The 19,332-nt window shown below is 39.9% G+C and overlaps 14 protein-coding genes across 14 annotated transcripts; 8 read left to right on the top strand and 6 right to left on the bottom strand. All coding sequences in view use genetic code 12, as the record gives it.

Annotated features, from left to right (window-relative positions):
* Positions 1–98: 98 nt before the first annotated feature.
* CANMA_002859 (uncharacterized protein) lies at positions 99–623 on the top strand (the record flags this gene model as incomplete). Its single annotated transcript, XM_051814974.1, has 1 exon — positions 99–623. One exon carries the CDS (start codon positions 99–101, stop codon positions 621–623), a length of 525 nt encoding a protein of 174 aa, XP_051671500.1.
* Positions 624–804: 181 nt separating this feature from the next.
* Positions 805–2,653, bottom strand: NOT4 (CCR4-NOT core ubiquitin-protein ligase subunit; the record flags this gene model as incomplete). Its single annotated transcript, XM_051814975.1, has 2 exons — positions 805–2,533; positions 2,595–2,653. The coding sequence occupies 2 exons, from the start codon at positions 2,651–2,653 to the stop codon at positions 805–807; spliced, it is 1,788 nt and encodes a 595-aa protein (XP_051671501.1).
* A 439-nt stretch (positions 2,654–3,092) lies between these two features.
* Positions 3,093–3,461, top strand: CANMA_002861 (uncharacterized protein; the record flags this gene model as incomplete). The annotated part of the gene is made up of 1 exon (XM_051814976.1): positions 3,093–3,461. The coding sequence occupies one exon, from the start codon at positions 3,093–3,095 to the stop codon at positions 3,459–3,461; it is 369 nt and encodes a 122-aa protein (XP_051671502.1).
* Positions 3,462–3,570: 109 nt separating this feature from the next.
* CANMA_002862 (uncharacterized protein) lies at positions 3,571–4,338 on the top strand (the record flags this gene model as incomplete). Its single annotated transcript, XM_051814977.1, has 1 exon — positions 3,571–4,338. The coding sequence occupies one exon, from the start codon at positions 3,571–3,573 to the stop codon at positions 4,336–4,338; it is 768 nt and encodes a 255-aa protein (XP_051671503.1).
* Positions 4,339–5,402: 1,064 nt separating this feature from the next.
* On the top strand, positions 5,403–7,070 carry HXT5 (Hxt5p; the record flags this gene model as incomplete). The annotated part of the gene is made up of 1 exon (XM_051814978.1): positions 5,403–7,070. The coding sequence occupies one exon, from the start codon at positions 5,403–5,405 to the stop codon at positions 7,068–7,070; it is 1,668 nt and encodes a 555-aa protein (XP_051671504.1).
* A 203-nt stretch (positions 7,071–7,273) lies between these two features.
* YVH1 (tyrosine protein phosphatase) lies at positions 7,274–8,203 on the top strand (the record flags this gene model as incomplete). Its single annotated transcript, XM_051814979.1, has 1 exon — positions 7,274–8,203. The coding sequence occupies one exon, from the start codon at positions 7,274–7,276 to the stop codon at positions 8,201–8,203; it is 930 nt and encodes a 309-aa protein (XP_051671505.1).
* Positions 8,204–8,215: 12 nt separating this feature from the next.
* On the bottom strand, positions 8,216–9,055 carry CANMA_002865 (uncharacterized protein; the record flags this gene model as incomplete). Its single annotated transcript, XM_051814980.1, has 1 exon — positions 8,216–9,055. One exon carries the CDS (start codon positions 9,053–9,055, stop codon positions 8,216–8,218), a length of 840 nt encoding a protein of 279 aa, XP_051671506.1.
* A 146-nt stretch (positions 9,056–9,201) lies between these two features.
* On the bottom strand, positions 9,202–10,545 carry NCS2 (Ncs2p; the record flags this gene model as incomplete). Its single annotated transcript, XM_051814982.1, has 1 exon — positions 9,202–10,545. One exon carries the CDS (start codon positions 10,543–10,545, stop codon positions 9,202–9,204), a length of 1,344 nt encoding a protein of 447 aa, XP_051671507.1.
* A 185-nt stretch (positions 10,546–10,730) lies between these two features.
* CANMA_002867 (uncharacterized protein) lies at positions 10,731–12,464 on the bottom strand (the record flags this gene model as incomplete). The annotated part of the gene is made up of 1 exon (XM_051814983.1): positions 10,731–12,464. One exon carries the CDS (start codon positions 12,462–12,464, stop codon positions 10,731–10,733), a length of 1,734 nt encoding a protein of 577 aa, XP_051671508.1.
* Positions 12,465–12,651: 187 nt separating this feature from the next.
* Positions 12,652–14,496, top strand: CANMA_002868 (uncharacterized protein; the record flags this gene model as incomplete). Its single annotated transcript, XM_051814984.1, has 1 exon — positions 12,652–14,496. The coding sequence occupies one exon, from the start codon at positions 12,652–12,654 to the stop codon at positions 14,494–14,496; it is 1,845 nt and encodes a 614-aa protein (XP_051671509.1).
* A 132-nt stretch (positions 14,497–14,628) lies between these two features.
* YKU80 (ATP-dependent DNA helicase) lies at positions 14,629–16,458 on the top strand (the record flags this gene model as incomplete). The annotated part of the gene is made up of 1 exon (XM_051814985.1): positions 14,629–16,458. The coding sequence occupies one exon, from the start codon at positions 14,629–14,631 to the stop codon at positions 16,456–16,458; it is 1,830 nt and encodes a 609-aa protein (XP_051671510.1).
* A 6-nt stretch (positions 16,459–16,464) lies between these two features.
* Positions 16,465–17,577, bottom strand: MTG1 (putative GTPase; the record flags this gene model as incomplete). Its single annotated transcript, XM_051814986.1, has 1 exon — positions 16,465–17,577. One exon carries the CDS (start codon positions 17,575–17,577, stop codon positions 16,465–16,467), a length of 1,113 nt encoding a protein of 370 aa, XP_051671511.1.
* A 101-nt stretch (positions 17,578–17,678) lies between these two features.
* KTI12 (Kti12p) lies at positions 17,679–18,542 on the top strand (the record flags this gene model as incomplete). The annotated part of the gene is made up of 1 exon (XM_051814987.1): positions 17,679–18,542. One exon carries the CDS (start codon positions 17,679–17,681, stop codon positions 18,540–18,542), a length of 864 nt encoding a protein of 287 aa, XP_051671512.1.
* A 1-nt stretch (position 18,543) lies between these two features.
* CANMA_002872 (rRNA-processing protein) lies at positions 18,544–19,287 on the bottom strand (the record flags this gene model as incomplete). Its single annotated transcript, XM_051814988.1, has 1 exon — positions 18,544–19,287. One exon carries the CDS (start codon positions 19,285–19,287, stop codon positions 18,544–18,546), a length of 744 nt encoding a protein of 247 aa, XP_051671513.1.
* Positions 19,288–19,332: the final 45 nt, after the last annotated feature.

Here is a 19,332-nt window from a genome sequence, read left to right on the forward strand (position 1 = left end):
ACCAAACACCTACACCAAAATTACAGCCCAGCTCAAAACCACCCACATATCAAGACCATAGTTCTTTAAATCGTCCCCATCCTCTCTACACTTCTGTCATGTCCTCACAAAGAAAACTCAATGGATACTTGGAACGCAAAGATTCACTAATAAAGCAATACCGAGCCCTCAAGCCAGATTTCTCCCACCATCAACAACCCCTCTACTACATCTTGATCAAACTCGACGAATTAGTCTACGAATACAATGTATGCAAATCATACTTGGAAACGCAACAACAAACCAACAAACCACCCATCACCGATGTCACCCTCTCGCAAACCAAATTGAAATTTATCCACGACAAGATCCGTCAGATTGAAGATTCAATATACTATAATGAGTTGGTGGCTGTGGCGCCAAGATTGGCGATCATTCGTAAAGAAATCACCGAGAATGCGCGTGAGGCGGGCAAAATTATTCTTAGTTATGAAGTACAGAATCCGAAACAACAGTGGCGGTTGTTGGATGAACGGATATATGAATTGAGACCAACCTTGCTTGAAGATAATGATCAGGGGAAGTCGAAAAAAAGAGGGGGCCGGAAACAGAAAATTAACAAAGCAAGAGTGGGGGGAGATTAAGAGATGATGATAATCGAGGGGCTTTTCGTTTTAGTTCTGCTAATGTTGTATAGATTCAATACATATTCTTACTACGGTTTGTCTCTACTCTAACTGTCAAATAATTCTAAGAAAAGGCGGACCCTTTGTTTTATTGGCGTGTATAATAATAATAATTACATCGTTATATGTATAATATAAATCATTTCTTGCTCATTAATTGTGTTAACAATTGTGATGAAGTACGTTGTGGAGCACCAGAAGCATTCAATGGAATCTCGTTTTGAGCAGTTGGTGTTCTGCCGGTGAATAACCCTGGTGGTGGTGGGGTCGATGTATTGACGCGGTCACCACTTTTGATCATATTTAATTGATTCAACTGTTGCTGTTGCTGTTGCTGTTGCTGCTGTAATTGTTGCAATTGTTGTTGTTGTTGTAATTGACGTAACAACAAGAGTTGTTCATCTGTCTTTTCTTGCAATTGAGCAACCGGTGCTACGGGAGTACCTTGCTGCTGCTGTTGTTGTTGTTGACGTTGTAACAATGTCTGTTGTTGCATAATCGGATGGTTTGGATATGCCAAATGGTAGTTCTTAATCGGTCTCAACAAGTACTTTTCAATCACTTGGCGTGCTAGTAATTTCTCATCGTCTGGTTTGATAACAACATCGGCAAAATCTCCACCAAATGCAAACAAGGGCAATGGTTTGTCATCGCTAAAATTTTTAAACTTGACATTCTTGATCTCATCTAACGACTTTATTTCTGCCACAATCAGTTCAATGAATGGCATGACGGTGTTATCATCCAAGTCAACTTCATCAGCTGGAGTGGCACTGGCAACTTTTGATATTTTAGTACTTGAAACTCTAGATTTAGGCTCCTTACGTTGTTGCTGTTGTCTCTCGCGAGCAATTTCACCCAAGGTTGGGAATGCAGCAGAATTGGCTAAAGGGACGTTGTTGTTGACGGTTGGTGAATTGCCACCAGAAACTTGTCCGTTGATATTTGCCCAATGAGCTGTGGCTGGTAAATGTTCCTTATTCAAGTCGTTGTGAGGGTGTTGGTGGGATGCGTGGTGGTTATTATTGTAATGGCCGTGTTGTTGCTGATATTGTTGCAAGTCTTCATCAGTCATTTGACTAAGTTGATGATTAGGAATATATGTTTCTTCACCAAACGATGTAGTATGTGCTCTAGAAGTCATACCCATCTTGATACCCTGTTGAGTTGACAAGTCCTTTCTAGTGAATGAATCTGCTTCCTCACCAGGTTCATGCAAAAACATACAATTTGGATTTGGACATGGATGGCCACGCAAATACGAAGAACAGTACTTGGTAGTACCATGTGCCGCCCTCAATACTCTTCCGTCACACAATGATCCATCAAGCTCGGTTATACAATTCAAAGCATCCTCCTTTCTAGCAAAAGTGACGTATACCACCAATCCAGGATTCTGGTGGTGGTGGCTACCTGAGTTTTGAGGATTGGGGTTCTTCTTATTGATGACGATTTTGTTAATCTTACCATACTGGCCAAAATATTTGTCTGACCTCAATACAGAGTGCAACTCATCCGGGTTACAAGGTGGATTCAATCCAGTAACGTAAACCAAATTCTTTTGCACAACTCTCAATCCGGCCAAGTGCTTCTTGTTGGCCATATCCAGTTCCTTCTTTTCCTTTTCACGCTGCTTCTTCTCACGCTCTCTTTTCTCTTTTCTTGCCTGCTGGATCTTGTACTCTTCTGGGCTAATAGTCTTGTATTCAACACTTTCATCATCATACAATCTCCTACACCCAGGACATCTACCATTCAACTCGGGATTCAGTCTGATATTGTTGTAGCAGAACTGGCATATTTGGTACCCACATGGACATGGTTTGAAGTTCTTATCGGATATATCCATCTCTTCAACACATAATGGACTAGTGAGTAAGGTTAGTACGGAATCATTTTTTGTTGTCTTTTGGACGATGTAGTACATACCAATATTCCTCTTCGTCATCGCTGATAAATGAATCGTCTGGTAATATCATAGTTGTCATTGGTTATTAATTAGTAGTTTGTATATTCTTGTCTAAGTTTTATATGTACATCTAAATTTTTGCCAACAGTATTGCTAATGAGAGTGATTCCTTTTTGCAAAAAAATTGTAATCGGCCATTTCTCAATGTTTTGAAGAATCGCTACCATTTTATGATTAGGATGCACGACTCTGACAAGTGGTCATTTACTGACAGGTTAGCTAGGGTTTGTGACTCTACGGTGCGTCTGTTGAAACCAGGTTACAGATTGAGCTTTTGATATGAGAAGGTAGAACACATGTTAGGAAAGTATGCGGGGTTCCTCTTCTGTGTGTGTGTGTGTGTGAAAATTGGCTCGCTGTTCCAGTCGCGACAGAAAGCGTAAATATCATCAACAGAAACAATTTCCAAGCTTCAACAAGTGTTTAACATCGAGAATAATCTACAGGGAGCATACATCATGGCTTTTATTGTTGAGTTGTGGGAATCGATATTCACTCCTGGAACTACACCTGCGTTAATCAAGGCCACCCATGCCTCGTTTATTTTATTACTCACATCGCTAGCCACTTTTGTTTATTTGACAAGATCAATACATTTTGTTAATTTGCTAGTCATTGCCACTTTGTTGTATGGAACTGTTATTTGGTTCATCAATGAGCTTCAGCAAGTCAAACTAAAAGATAACGAAGAGTTGAATGCCAAAAGGGAAGAAGGAGAGAAAGCTGGAGAAAAAGAGACAACCACCCTGAACACAACAGCGACAATCGACAAGCCCAAAACTACCAATGGTGATGAAACTGTTACTACGAGAAAAAGGAAAGCATAAGGGCGTTATTTATTTGATCTGCATGTACCTGTATATTTTATAGACAAAATTAATTCGTCGCATAGTAATAAAAATTTATCAATTTTTGATATCCTTTTCAACCAAATCAATGAGCTTTGCCCACGCCTTCCAAAAGATTATAGATCAGCCAGAGAAGCATGACTCAGTACTATTCCATGACGAGAATGTAGTCATTATCAAAGATATGTTTCCCAAATCAATTCGTCATGTATTGGTCTTGCCTCGTGACCCCCAAGTGACTCATAAACATCCCTTGGAGGCGTTTAACTCGAAATATAAAGACTTTAGCGGGGAGGAATTATATGAGATGATTGAGGAGTACGTTGAAAAGGCAAAAGATTTGATAGTTGGGAGTTTGTGTAAGAAATTGGAGATCAAAGACGCAGTAGAAGTTCAAGAATTGAGAAATACCTTTATCAAAGCTGGTGTACATTCAATTCCGTCATTAAACAACTTGCATATCCACGTAATTACACAAGATTTCCACTCCCCCAAAATGAAGAACAAGAAGCACTACAATTCATTCACCACGAAATTCTTTGTCGATTTTGAACAATTAAATCCCTTGTATAATGAAGCATACAACCGTATGATAAATCGGAACGATAATTTCGACTCGGAATCAGACACTTCTTCAGCCGAACTACAAGATTCCGACAAACCCGACTTTATAAAGCACACAAGATCAACAACGGTATTGAATGACATGATTAAATCGACTCCTTTCAAATGCACTCAATGTAGTGAAACGTTTGGACATTCAATGGTGAAATTAAAAGAACACTTGAGTGAGGAGTTCAAGGCCAAATATGGGGCTTTAGGAAATTCGGAAAAATTAACAATTGAAGACCTTTAGCGTAGAGTCGTTTAAAGAAATAATGGGACTCGTCTTGTTGGCACGAAGTTTATGAAAGCCGTATTCTATGCATACCCCGCACACACGTACACACAGATGCTCTTTACTAACAAGGCTTTGAATTTAGCAAATGAGTTACCATTTAACACAGGACCTTTTGCTTACCCAACAAAACTACCTCATCTTCAGATTAAAACACTCAAAAGGCGTGCATGAACATTAATTGTTTTCTTTTGTTAGTTGAAGTCGTGTATTATTATTATTATTATTATTATTATTAACTATTAGTAGTATCACCATTATTGTGTATGTACGTTTGGTACAAAAGAACATTCCTTTTTTCGATTTTTATTTCTTTTGCATGAACTAATTAACCAACTATTTAATTACGGAGAATTACTCGCACAGTTGAAAAAATTAATCCGAACACAATAACTTCAGTAAAGTTATGTTAACTATTATTGGAAGAGAGCACACGATAAGTCAAAAAGAAAAAACAAATGTTAAACTTAAAACAGAGCAAAGCGGCTGTTGACTGTAGATTCATAACCATCACCCCAGGTTACGTAGTTTTGTAATTAGATAATGGAGAATGTATTAGTTTAGTGAAAAAAAATTTTTCAGCCTGCCTCCAAAGTGTTTCTTTTAGTAATCCCCCAAACTAAAACCTAAAAGATTTCTCTTCTATTGTTTCAAAATTAAATCACAAACCCTAAAATTACCCCCACCACTAGTATAAAGAACAATAATACCTCTAATTAATTAATGCGAAACAAAAGCAATACAATATACCAAAAAAAACAAACGTATGATACATGTCGGAGATCGGTCGAGAAATAGTTAATCCGATTGCTTTCCACACTATAGAATGTGAATAAAAGATTCAACAAAAACAATAGATTCTACTTATGGGGAAAATTGGGGTTTTGTACGCGTTATTGGGGGAGGGTAGTTTCTCCGCTGCAGCTTTTATTGTAGTTTGAAAACAACTATATATAAGTAAGACAATTTCCCATCTTTTTGATTCAATTCTCAATCCACTTCATCAATCAAGCCATCATACAATGTCTAGTTTAGAAATCGAAAAAGCTAGCGAGATTCATCAAGAAAAAGTTCAATTTGAATACGATGAAGGGTCCTTAGAACAAGGTGCTAATTTCAATGTTGACGAGGAATTTGAAAAATATAGAGGACTTGGTGCAGCTGAGGAAAAAAAGAGTGGCTTTTGGACAAACTTGAAACGATTTGAAATTCCTATCGATTTCAAAAACAAGAGTCATATGGTACATCTTTTGGGTGGATTTGCTTCTTTTGCTGGTGTTTTGAGTGGTGTTGACCAATCAATTATTAGTGGTGCCCAATTGGGATTGAACTCGCAATTGCACCTCACTGATAGTCAGAACTCATTAGTTTCGGCATTGATGCCGCTTGGAGCTGTTGGTGGTTCGTTGTTGTTACCCCCATTGCAAAAGTTTAGTAGAAAGAATGCCATCACCGTCTCGTGTATTCTTTACACTATTGGTGCTATTATGTGTGCTGCTACTCCAATTCCAAATCAAATTGGGTCGTCATTTTTCAATAAAAACTCGACTAATGTGTTGTATGCGGGAAGGTTTATCTTAGGGTTGGGTGTTGGTATTGAAGGTGGTGGTGTTAATGTTTACATTGCCGAATCAGTTCCTAGTGATAAAAGAGGTGTTTTGGTTAGTGCTTATCAGTTTTTCATTGCGTTTGGAGAAGTTTTGGGTTATGCGATTGCAGCAATTTTCATTTCGACTCATGCTGGATGGCGTTACATGTTGGGTTCTTCGTTGGTGTTTTCAACAATCTTGTTAATCGGTTTGATCTTTTTGCCCGAATCGCCTCGTTTCCTTGCCAAAAAGGGTAAATACGGAGAGGCGTTTAATGTCTTTGCAAGATTAAGAGATATCGAAGACAGAAGGAGTAAAGTTGAATTTCTTCAAATGATTCAAGCCGCTGAACACGAAAGAGAAGTGCGTTTGACAACAAAGAAATATAAAGCCTGGGTAGAACTATTCACAGTACCAAGAAACAGACGCGCTTTGATTTATGGATTGATCATGATCACTTTGGGACAGTTGACCGGTATCAATGCCGTTATGTATTACCTTTCTGACTTGATGGCTCAAATTGGGTTTTCGGATAAGAATGCTGTATTTATGTCCTTAGTTGGTGGTGGTTCATTACTTATAGGTACCATCCCAGCTATCTTGTACATGGACAAATTTGGTAGAAGGATATGGGGTTACAACTTGATTGGATTTTTCATTGGTTTAGTTTTGGTTGGTGTTGGATACTTGATTCCTATTGATTCCAATTTGGCTGCAGCAGAAGGTGTTTACTTGACTGGTCTTATCTTGTACATGGGCTTCTTTGGATCGTACGCTTGTTTAACATGGGTTGTCCCATCGGAGTCATTCAGCCTTGGTACCAGATCGCAAGGTGTCACGTTATGTTCAGCTTTGTTGTATGTATGGTCTTTCACAGTAACCTACAACTTCAACAGGATGAAAGAGGCGCTCACATACACCGGTTTGACTATTGGATTCTATGGTGGTATTGCATTCTTGGGTTTCTTTTACCAAGTTTTGTTCATGCCTGAAACCAAGGGAAAGACTTTGGAGGAAATCGATGAGATTTTTGAGAAATCGTCATTCGAATTGGCCAAGGAAAACTTGCAGGGTCTTAAGAGATTTTGGAACTTCAAATAAGGTAAGTATTCCTGTTATTAGCATTATTTCAATTCGTATAGTTATGTGTATTATAAACGGGGAGAGCATTTATCAATACTTTATTCGGGCTATCATCATCTCTAAGTTGTAGAATCTCGCCGCACCAAGATCTAAGATTTTTTTCTTCTTTTTTGTTTTTGGGACCCGATGCTTTTCCGACTCATTACCAACTCCCCCATACAATGCTAGTAGAACGAATTTTAGGTGGAATCTACCTTTCCTCAATAGAGCCGATCAACAATGGCGTGAATCTCAATAAGGAATACGGTATAACACATATCTTGTCGGTTCTACCGGGCCGCATCGAGGAAACTTATACCCAACATTACCAACATAAGCAGATTGAGGTGACGGATGAAGAAACAACCAACTTGATTCCCTACTTCGATGTATGTGATATGTTCATTGATGAAGCCACCAAAGACAACGGTAAAGTGTTGGTTCATTGTGCCCAAGGTGTTTCTCGATCAGTGACTATTATTATCGTATACTTGATGAAGCACTACAAATTGAATTTCGATCAAGCCTTGCATGCAGTAAAGAGAAAATGTCCGGAAGCCGAACCCAACCCATCATTCATACAGCAGATCAAACTCTATGCCCTTATGAGCTTCACGGTTGACGAACAAAATCCGGAATACAGGGCCTACATTAATGACTTATCTTTGAAGCAAGACCCATCGGGGAACACCTTGCGAGAGATTACAATGAATAAAGAAAAAACAGACTCCAATGGAGAAGAATTATCATACAACTTACGTTGCAAAAAGTGCCGAAAGGTGCTTGCCAACAACACTGACATAGAGGACCATCAACCCCCCACTTCAGATTCACGACAATCTCAATTCATCAAAACAGCTCCCAATTCTCGAAGAATTGTGTCGGTGCAACCAGCGAGCAAGCAATGCTCTCATTACTTCTTTACAGAACCAGTGGACTGGATGAGGGAAGAGCTAGAAAAGTCTGAAATTGAAGGGAAATTCCAGTGCCCTAAATGTAGTTCGAAAGTTGGTGGCTACAGTTGGAAAGGCTCTCGTTGTTCTTGCGGAAAATGGATGGTTCCAGCCATACATTTACAAGATGCAAAGGTAGATAATATAAAGACTAAATAAAGGGGAATAAGATCAATCAACGAGCATATCTTGCTCAGAATACTCGTTTTCATTATCAAATTGCTGTTCCTCCAATGTTTGTAGCGAAGGAGCAGATGTAGGATTTGTAGTTGCGGTGCGATTCCCGGTTGTACGAGTTGGGAGAATGCTTGCAGTTACGGCGCTACTCATCAAAATGTGGGTATTTGTCTCCGAATTCAAACTATGATCATCCTGGTACTCAACCTCAGCTGCCATAAACCCTTCATCGTCCATTATGTAGCCTTGGGTTCTTTGCATATGATGGGATAGATCCGGATCATCACTATCTACCAAATTTATATCATCATCTTCGTCCTCTGACTGCAGCTCATCTGCATTAAATATTTCTGCGTCCAAGTCAACCTCTTCTTGTTCAGCATTGATCAACGGTAACGTGCTCATCTCCTCCTCGTTTGTGTTCTCAGCTGCTACGTTGTTATTGACTGCACTATCCTCAGCCACACTATAGCCCCGTTGTGCATAATCCAATTCCTCCATTGTTTTCCCAATAGCAATTGGTCTAATAGTGGAATATCCGGTATTTCTAATCTTCATCAACCGTTGCTCCTTCATCCGCATCAATAAGGCCAAATCATCAACAGACGGCTGTGGTTTATCTGGATGTGATATTTGCAAATACTCTAGCTGCAAAGCATCTGGGCCTGGGGATTCTGCTGTGTATGATGACAAGGGTGGTGCAAATAGTTTGTGGTGGTATTTAGTTTCTGAATTGTTGGTTGAATGTTGGTGCGATGAATTGAGTAAGGAGCTGTTATTGTTAGTAGACCATAAGTGATGTATACCCCGTGGAGATAAATCTGATGAGAACATTACTGTATGGTTGTTGTGTAAAAATCTTGCTCTTCTGCTCTTGAGTGGTTTGTTAAAACCACAGATGAAAATAAAATACAATTATCGCGAATTACAGTGGTACAAAATCATATACATACTGACACACTACTTTCAACGTAAGACAACTACTCTTCGGTATCTGTCAATACAAATTCGTCTAGCACTTGCTGCTTTTCAACCTCAGTTGACTCTCTGCTATAACTGAGATTTAAATCTGGCTCAATTGGCCAAACAAAACCTTCATTTGCTCGAATCCCATTCAAAGTGGTGATGCAACCATAGCAAAGATCAATCTTATCACCATTTATAGCCTGATTTGGACTTTGGTGAGTGGCTGATAAATACATTTCCAAATACTCCTTCTCCTCGTCTGTTTGAATTGGTGCTGGGTCATTTACTGTAATCGTCTTTAACCAGCCCTTTGGATCCTGGTATATGTTGACGCCACACAATTTACAACTTGTCTGTATCTTCAACTCTGGAGAACCCAATTTTTGACCAATCTTCATCACAGTGGACGCTGTTGACGAATAACCGGTGGCGTCCAAGTTGCTGAAATAATTGCCAACCAAATCTCGAATAGTTAAGTTTTTGGACACTCTAGATTTGACCACTTCCGACTCAACTACAAACCTCTTCAAGTCAGAAAGCTTGGCATACTCATCAATCTCTGCAAACAACAAATCGCGCAAAGGGTATATTATATCAATTTCCTTGTCTTTGAACATCTCTGTTCTATTTGATATCGACTTGTGTATAGAAGAGCCTCTTCCTTTAACAGTTAGAGCAATGACTTCATTGGCAGTCCTAGTCATGGTGTGACCATACACAATAGTTCCACATCCTTCTTCGTATGCAGCTTTCAAGAGTAACTTTTCACACACAATAGTTAGCAAATCCTCCGCCGAGGATTTGTTCTGACACTTATTCAACAAATCAATGAAAGTACATGACTGTACATCCACAGGATTTGCCAATGTGCTGAAGTCGTTCTCGATGCTAATCTCGTTCAAGCTCGACAAGTCCACATAAGAGTCCAAAGAAATAGTTTTAAACGAAATTTTCACTGGTTCGAATCGAGGTAGAATCATCTCTAGGGATGAGCTTACGTCTGCATTCAACGAATTCAACTCTCGCTCGTCCAAGTTGACCACAACAATTTCGAACCCTTGCAATCCTCGATGAGTCTGTTTTTGCTCCAATAGTAAATTTCCCAAAACATCTAGTAGAACAAGCGAGGACACACCACCTGATACTGCTACCAAAACCTTTTCTAGTTCTCCCAGACTTGATTTTCTATAGTTGATTTTATATTTCTCAGCAGACATCTGCTTCCTTTGCTTCCCCCGTACAAGTCGTAAATAACATTGCTTGCAATGAAACTCGCTTCTAGCTTTCAAAATAGCCTTTGCTTCCTTGCACCTCTGGCACATTACGTCCTGGTCAGATACATGTTCGATGGCACTCATCTTTTCTGAATCACGTAGTTGCCTTTATACTGGTCTAAATCAAGACGATTGTATATTTATTTATTTTTTTAATTTCTTTTCCGCATCTCATCTTACGCCGCACGGAAAATAAATACATACAGGAAGTTTTAGAAAATATGTGTGACACATTTATGCTATACAGAGAGAGCATGCACTAGTTTAATTTACAAAAGTCTCGATTCAGTTTCGATCAAATTGATCAAAAACTCAACTTCAAGTCTTTTACGAGCTTGTAAGACCCAATCATTTGCCAATCTCCTACTCCATCCTTTCAAATTGGCCGCTTCCTCAACTGCGACATCCAACTGTCCTCTAGCCAAGCTTGACTCAACTCTTCCAATGACCGATTCAATGTCTTTACCGTCTTCCTTGACTCCTTTAACTGGTAACAAGAGCTTTGAGAAGATCACTGATGATAAATGACCTAACAAACCAGCATTTGGTGGCAACAAGGAACTAGATCTCAAGTCTGGCTCTAATTGTTCCCAACGGGTTAACAACTGAGAGTTGGTCAACAAGGAGTGGGTAGACTCTTTAGCAAGTAACAAGTCCAAGTCTTTGAGAGCCAAGTTCAACACTTCATCATCAGTTGAAACCTCTTTCAAGGCCTTGATGTATGGGTCGATGCTCTTTGGCTTATCAGATGCTTCAGGTGGAGTCAACAACAACAATTTCAACTTATTGACTGATTGCTGTATCAAATTCTTTTTATGATTGTTGGAGATTTGACGTTCAAAACTCTCGGCAAACTTTTCCAATTCGTTAATCTTGTCATTCAATTTATCCAAGTTGGCCAACCTACCTTCTCTTTCCTCGTTGATTCTGTCAGTAACCAATGCTTCAAAGTTCTTGGTTTGCTCGATTCTGACCATGGAAACAGCATTTGTAGCTGCTTGACTAATTGCTTCTCTGGCTGCCTTAATCTCATGCTCCAATCTTTGATTCAACCTCTTCTCCAACTGAGTCTTTTCTTGGTTGAATTGGTAGATCAAATTCTCCGTCAACTCTAATTCCTTCTTGGTGAACGACGAGAGTAGCTCAGTTTGAGAAACCTTCAACTTGTTTTGCAATTCATTGTCAAATTCTCTGGTCAAGACATTCAACTTGTTGGCCAATTGGTTGATGCTTGAGTCAATTGATTTTACAAGGCCAGAGTTTGTCTTTGACAAAGAGCTAGCATCAATTGATTGTATCAAATCATTCAACGACGATATGGTCTGTTTGACGGATTTGTCTACTGAGCTGTCGATGTCGGATTTAAGTTCAATCAAGGGCAATCTAGCGACATCTCTTGTGATACTTTCGACCTCAACTGGTTTTTGTAATTGCTCCACGGGGGTCAAGTCAGTTCCTCTCCTTTCATCATCAGCACCTGTAATTTTCTTTTTTGTTTCCTTGATAAAGTCTTCCCCCTTATGTTCCAATTCAGTTGTAAAATGCTCAATATCGCCCTTTGATGGTAACTTTACCTCAGTAAATTTACCTTTAATGCTGTACCAGAGCTCTTCCAAATCGTCAAAAGAACCATTCTCAATGAAGTCAATTGTCTCTTCGTGGTATGGGATTTGATGGTCCACAACGAAATCCATCACATCATCATTCTTGGTAGCAAGGTACATTGTTCCTCCGTAAACAAATACTGCTAAAAGGGACGTCTTGAAAAGAAATCCAAACAAAGAAAATCTCTTTGCCTTCTTCATTGGTGGTGGAGGTGGTGGAGGAGGAACAACTTCGGTTTTAATCGGATTGATACTAGGAGGGGTAGGCACTAATGGCTCGGCCTTCACTTCAGGTAAACGAGGAGGTTTACCAATATCTTTTGCATTGAGTCTCACCGATACCGTTGAAAAGCATCGCAATCCCTTCAATGGTGTTCTGAGAGCTGCAATTCTGATCATTGTTGTTATGTGGAGTTGATGTATATATAGCCAGATTGCGTTCGTGACAATTGTGAGAACAATTTTTTTTTTTTTTTAGTTGTTATTTTCTTTTTTCTTTTCTTTGCTTGATTCCCCCGATTCCATTTTACTCGCCCAATCACAATCGGATAAACTTTCTTTTTGCTAGTCAAACAATCAAAGCTCAATGTCCATCAAACCAATTGCAATTGCTCCTCCGCAACCATCGACACAAAGGGGACAGGGAGCACACATCTCGTACGATGCAGTCAATGATAGGTTGGCCTATGTCAACGGTAAGTCCGTGATAATCCGGCCAGCCGATTTCAATTCAGCTTCGCCTGTGGTTGTTTTTACCAAACATATACATCCAACCACGGCAGTTAAATTCTCACCATCTGGATTTTACATTGCATCGGGTGACGAATCGGGGCAGATTAAGATATGGGATGCTTCGCCAAAAAAGGGGGAAGATGTGTTTGAACCACCGATTATAAAGAGCGAGTTTCAAGTAATGTCGGGGCCTATTAGATCTATAGCATGGGATGCCGACAACGCACGTATTATCGCAGTTGGCCAGGGGAAGGAGAAATTTGGACATGCATTCTCGTGGGATTCTGGTAATTCAATTGGTGATATACAAGGCCATAGCGCCACAATAAATGCCGTCGACATCAAGCCTCAGAGGCCATACAGGGCAGCCACTGTCGGTGATGATTTTGCAATGGTCTTCTTTCAGGGTCCACCCTTTAAGTTTGACAAGAGTTTGAGAGGAAATCACACCAACTCGGTACGTGATGTCAAATTCAGCCCTGATGGGGAATTTATAGCCTCAGTTGGCTCCGATAGAGCCATTTGTATTTACCAAGGTAAGACTGGTGAATTTATCAAAAAAATAGAGAATGCACACGATGGAGGGATTTTTGCCGTTGCATGGACTCCAGATTCGAAGAAGTTTGTTACTGCTTCAGCAGATGGGTCAGTCAAAACTTGGAGTGTCGATGAAGGTCTCTTACTGACTCATAAAGTTGCTGACAAGCCCACTGTACTTCAGCAATTGGTGGGTTTAGCCGTAACCAAAGAATATGTGATTGCTTTAAGTTATGGCGGGGACTTGACGTATTTCAAAGATGGTGAGGTTGTCAAAGTCGTTGAAGGACATCAAGCGCCAATAACTAAATTAGCTTTCACCAGGCCGTTTTTGTACAGTGGAAGTTCAGATGGAAAGCTAGTCAAGTCTGAAATCGAACCAACGGGATTGAAACCAAACCCAACAAAACAAGGTGTTAAGGGAGATGAACACAGCAACTACGTAGTTGACTTGTTGATGGCAGATGGTGAATTATACTCCATAGGTTGGGATGATAAAATAAAGCGTTGGAAAGATGGTAATGTAGCTGCCTCTGCAAAGTTGCCTTCCCAGCCGAAACAGTTGAGCAATGTTGGCGCTAATATCGTTGTTCTTCTTGAGTCAGAATTGCAATTGTACAATAAGGAGCTTGAATTAGTGTCCACGCTAAAATTTGACTTTTCGAGTACAAACGTGGCTCCATTATCAAACTCGCGTTTGTTGGTTACAAATGGCTCAAAGAATACTCTTGTGGGTATCGAAATAGACAACGGATCAAAACTAAGCCAAACATCTCAACAATTTCCTACATTGAGAACTCCTCCAACGTTAATCAAGGTATCTCCCAATGGAGAGCTCTTTGCTGTTGCTGACTCTTCCGGTAAGTATACTTTATTCAAAGAGGATGGGTCTGTGGTTTCAACGCGATGGGCATTCCACACCAGTAAAGCGTATGATGCGCAATGGACCCCAGATTCCAAGTTTTTATTAAGTGGTGGTCTCGACTGTGGGTTGATGTTATACTCGGTGGATAAACCTTCAAAGGTTGTCAAGTTTCCCCTTGCACACGCTTCTGGTGTTACAAGCTTAGCATGGGTAGATTACAATAGTGATAAGCAGACTGGACAATTTGTCAGTTCTGGTTTAGATGGTACCATCAGACAATGGGAGCTACTTAGATAGACAGTCTATAGATAAAATACTTCTATTTGGTAACAGCAACAGAACGTAATTGATCTATAAATTATTTTATAATTCCCAAAATTGTGCGCGGCGCGGGATTTATTTACAAACAGGTATAACCATTGAATCAGCATGTCAAACAAAGAATACACAACAATAGTCATAGATGCATCCAAGTCAATGGACACCAAGCTGATACCATCACTGGATGAAACTGATTTCCAATTGGCATTAAAATTTACAATGAACACATTCAACAAACAATTATTGAGAAACCGTAAGCTGGATAGATACGCGTTCGTGATATATACACCAGCAGAAATCAAATTCCTATATTCCAACGAGCCGATAACTCTTTCGAGAGTAAAAGAGTACTATGCAGCGCTGTTGAAAAGTCATGCAGAAGCTACTGATCTGAATGGAGATTATGGTCTTCTTGATGCATTTGCAGATGCACTAAAGAACCAGATTGCAAATAAATTCATTCGAAACATATACGTTGTGACTAATGGTGTGGCATACTTTGATGACCCCAACAAAGATTTCGATAAATTGAGAAACATTTCAGAAAGCTATCCGGTTACGACAAACTTGTTGTTGCTCAATAATGATCACAATGGAGAAATGAAACAATACTGGGACGGCTTAGCCAGTACCTTCGACGGCAGATTCAATATCTTTGATTTTGAGCAATTTGCTACAAAGGGACCACCGGTCAAGTTAATTGGACCCCGCTGTATGACGGATTGTTCTTTGTCATTTGTCCAGGGAGGATTACAAAGCGACGACATTAACCTCAAGGTTCAGGTGTATCCAAGTATCAGAAGCCAGAGTCAAGTTCATGGTCACGAGTATATCCAAGATCCAAAACTGAAAAATATAGAACGCGTGAAACGTGATACCAAGTACTATATTAATGGTGATACTGATATTGCTGACGAGATTTTTGAGTCTACAAAGTATAATGACAAGTCTGGAGATGCAGAAGATGACAGGGTGTATGTGAATAATTCCGAGTTTACTTATGGGTTCAAGTACTCCCAGAGAAATGTAGTTGCATTGTTACCAGAGTTGGAAGAGGCAGCAACTTTTGAAACGTCACCTGGAATCAATATTATGGGATTCATTGCAAGAACCAAATTACCAGTCGCATACTTAACAGGCGAGCCTTCTTATATTATTCCCACCGCAAAGTCTGAAACTGAGAATAAAGTGACATTTAATTCGTTCGTCCAAGCCTTGCTTGATTTAAAGTGCGCTGCGATAGTACGTTATGTCCAGAAAGAGACTGATGAAGTACAGATATGTTGTGCACTTGCTCAAAGGTTAAATGTGGGAGAAAAATGGGGGCATGGGCTTATACTCCATAGATTAGCAATGAAAGAGGATGAGAAAATTGGTAAATTTCCTGAATTTAAATCACCCCGACAAAGCACACTTGATTCGGTGATGGCGGACTTTGTCACAAGTAAGAAATTACGGAACGACACGGCTGAGCCAGATGTGTTGAATAATTTAAAGATTGGTCTTTTGGTGTCTAAACCGTTCACCCCACTAGAGGACTTGACAACCTCGTTGGAAAACACTCTCCTCTCGTCATGTCCTGCCACAAAAAGATTAAATTACTACACCGAAAAGATTCTCTACAAGTCGTTGAAGGAAGGTCTGTTGACTGAATTTGTGGATCAAGATCAATTTATTGAGAAATATCTTACAAGCGACGAAAAACATACGTTGCTTAATCTTGACAATATATTTGACGTGAAGGGAAATTTCCTATACAAAGAAAATCCAAAGAACATGAATGTCACTGAAGCCAAATTAAAGTCTGGGTTCGACATCAAATTCACGACGCAAGCAAAACCAAGCCGCAAGAAAAGGAAAACAGAGTCGGTGTTTGGTTTCGAAAACAACGATCATTTTGACGAATACTTTGATATAGACGATATAATAGCGGGGTAGTTTTGTTCATAGTTTGAATAGTCTGTTCCGCATGTCTGCTTCTCGATCCTTTGCTGATCTTTTCCTATGAGCAGTTGTTGAAGACCCATCATCGCCAAAACTGTTGACCATCCGTTCGTGTACTTTTGATAGTCCTACTCGCTCTCTCTCGGAGTTGAGAATACCTCTGATATTCAGCTCGCTTGCTTCTTTGATGGCCTCAAGATCAAACAATGCACGATACTTTTTCGTCTTTCCTTGTTTCCAAAGGTTGATCCAATGTGTTGCTGCGCCCAACTCGTCATAACTTCCATCTGGCTTCAATGTGTTTCTTTGCTTGCAAATATTATACATTAATTCATATATGTCGTTGGTAGAGTGCAGCATGTAATCGTCATATAAGCTACCCAGGGGATCTTGCAAGTTTAACAAGTATAATAAATAGTCAGCTACAACCACTGGGTCTATAAATGAATCGTGAATGCAACCTACTAAAGCCAATGTTAGCATAGTGTCAGAACTCTTCACGGTTGGCAAGAATATTCCAGGTGTGTCGTACACCATGATATCAGGATCTCGCGAGAGTCTTATTATTTCACTAGTTGACCTTGTGACACCCGGTTGACCACCAGTTTTGGCCACTTTTCTCACCTTTGAAGACACTGAATCCCTGTTTTCTCGTCCTAATCCAACTTGACGCATGGTATTGACCAAAGTCGATTTCCCAACATTTGGCATCCCAATAATCATTGACCGTAGGCCTAGTGGCGGTCTTGATTCAAAATTTTCATAAATTTGAGTCATCTTGTTAATGATTCGCTTGCAATCGCCTCGATGACGGCAGTCGATAAACATGAAGTCTTCGTTTTTCGAGCTATGCCATTTCTTGAGTAGCTCCGGCTTCAAAATGGATAGATCCTTCTTACTGTAAAGAACTAGCTTGCGTTTTGTTGATAGTAGTTTGTCGAACAACACATTTGTTGTGGTCAAAGGTGCCCGACAATCTCGTACCTCTAATATTAGATCCAACTGTGGCGCGAGATGACCTACTTTTGACAAGGCCTTTTGGTGGTGTCCTTTGAAGTTGGATAGTGGTATATTGTAGTTTGGAAACGTAGTCCTGGGTGTAAACTTTGGCATTTTGCTTATTATTGTAAAGATCAAGTTGCAACCATTTGCTTAATATCTTGATTTTTTTTACAAAAATTTTTGTTTGGTAAAACCTCATCACCGGATAATCAATGCCGTTGGTAATATTTGCGGGATTTCCTAGTTCAGGGAAAACGACATGGGCCACGGAACTCAGAAATGTGTTAGAAGAGAGGATTAATGCTGCGAAGCAAAGCTCTGAGCCGGGATATAACTATACAATTACATATCACTCAGATCAAACATTGGGAATCGGCCATGATACATACGAGGACTCAAATCAGGAGAAGTTAGCAAGAGGATCTCAGATTTCTGCAGTAAAGAGAGATATATCAAAGAACAACATTGTGATTCTTGATTCCATGGCGTACATTAAGGGCTTCCGCTATCAATTGTATTGTGAATCAAAGGGTATGGCAACACCTCATTGCGTAATCCAAGTAACGGCTCCCATTGAGCAATGTCTTGAGTGGAACGCGAAACTCTCGCAAGAGGACCAATGGAAACCTGAATTGATGAAACAGTTGCTGATGCGGTACGAAGAACCCAACAGGAATACCAGATGGGACTCTCCATTGTTTGAGGTTTTATCCGGCGAGCCAGACGAAAAGCTACCCATCGATGATATTTGGAATGCCTTGGTTTTGAAGAATGCACCAACACCTAATGCTGCTACCACAATACAATCAACATCGAACAACTCGTTTCTTCAGGAATTGGATAGGAAAACACACGAGGTTGTCTCACAAATTCTTCAACAACAACAGCTTACAAACGGTGCTGTTGCTGTGAATGAGTATGTGGTTGAAATACCCACAGGTACCGTCAGTACCGCTCAACTACAAAGAATAAGAAGATCATTCATCAGCCTCAATAGAATGAGAACGATCGAAGTCGATCGAATAGTCCCTTTGTTTGTCGAATATATAAATAGAAGTCTAAATAATGATGATTAAATTATCTTTTCCTTTGAGTCTTCCATTTGAAGTAGGTCTTGCCGTTGTTATCCACCATTTTCTTTTTATCTCCTTTTTTCATCTTTTCTATATTCCTGCTCATTATATCTTCCACCTGACGCAACTCTTTTTCTTTTGCAATCGTTCTCAGAAGTTGCTTATACAGTTTGAGCTTCCTCTCGTCCAATTTGTCCTTTTCGTCCATATCAAAGTTCAACGAGTTTATCAATCCAGAATTCGACTGCAACTGGTCCAATCGAAGTCTATTTTGTCTATTCTCGATCAAAGATTCATCAGTGTTGAAATACTCATCAGGCTTGAATGATTCCTGATCCTTACTCGAGTCAACAAATACCGTATGCTTGCCTGATCCTTCGAATAGTTTCCCATCCTGAAGTCTTTTGATTTTGTTTGACTCGTGCAATCGCATGGTTCGTATGTAATTGATATCTTGAGTTTTCAACAATTTGGCTTGGTCAACGCTCAATACCTCACTGTCTCTGTCAGATATGAGAATACCTCTATCATCGGTTCGCTTCTTTGTCATAGCATGGTAGTACTCGTCTGGATTATGAGACTTGGCCTTTTCTTTCAATGCCTTAAGTGCGGCTTGTTTCTTGTGGTAATCTGCCGCTCTTAGCCTATAGTCCTTCTTCTTTTCAAGCAAGCCATACTTGGATCTACTTGACTTCTGGGATCTCTCCCTATGTTGTTTCTTCTGTACGTTGTGTACTAGCTTCGCCATAGTTGTTGTAACTTCAAAGCTTTGCTCGATGAGTAGATGATGAGC

Source organism: Candida margitis (assembly GCF_024628925.1).
Source record: "Candida margitis strain CBS 14175 chromosome Unknown scaffold4, whole genome shotgun sequence".
NCBI classification, from domain to species: Eukaryota; Fungi; Ascomycota; class Pichiomycetes; order Serinales; family Debaryomycetaceae; genus Lodderomyces; species Lodderomyces margitis.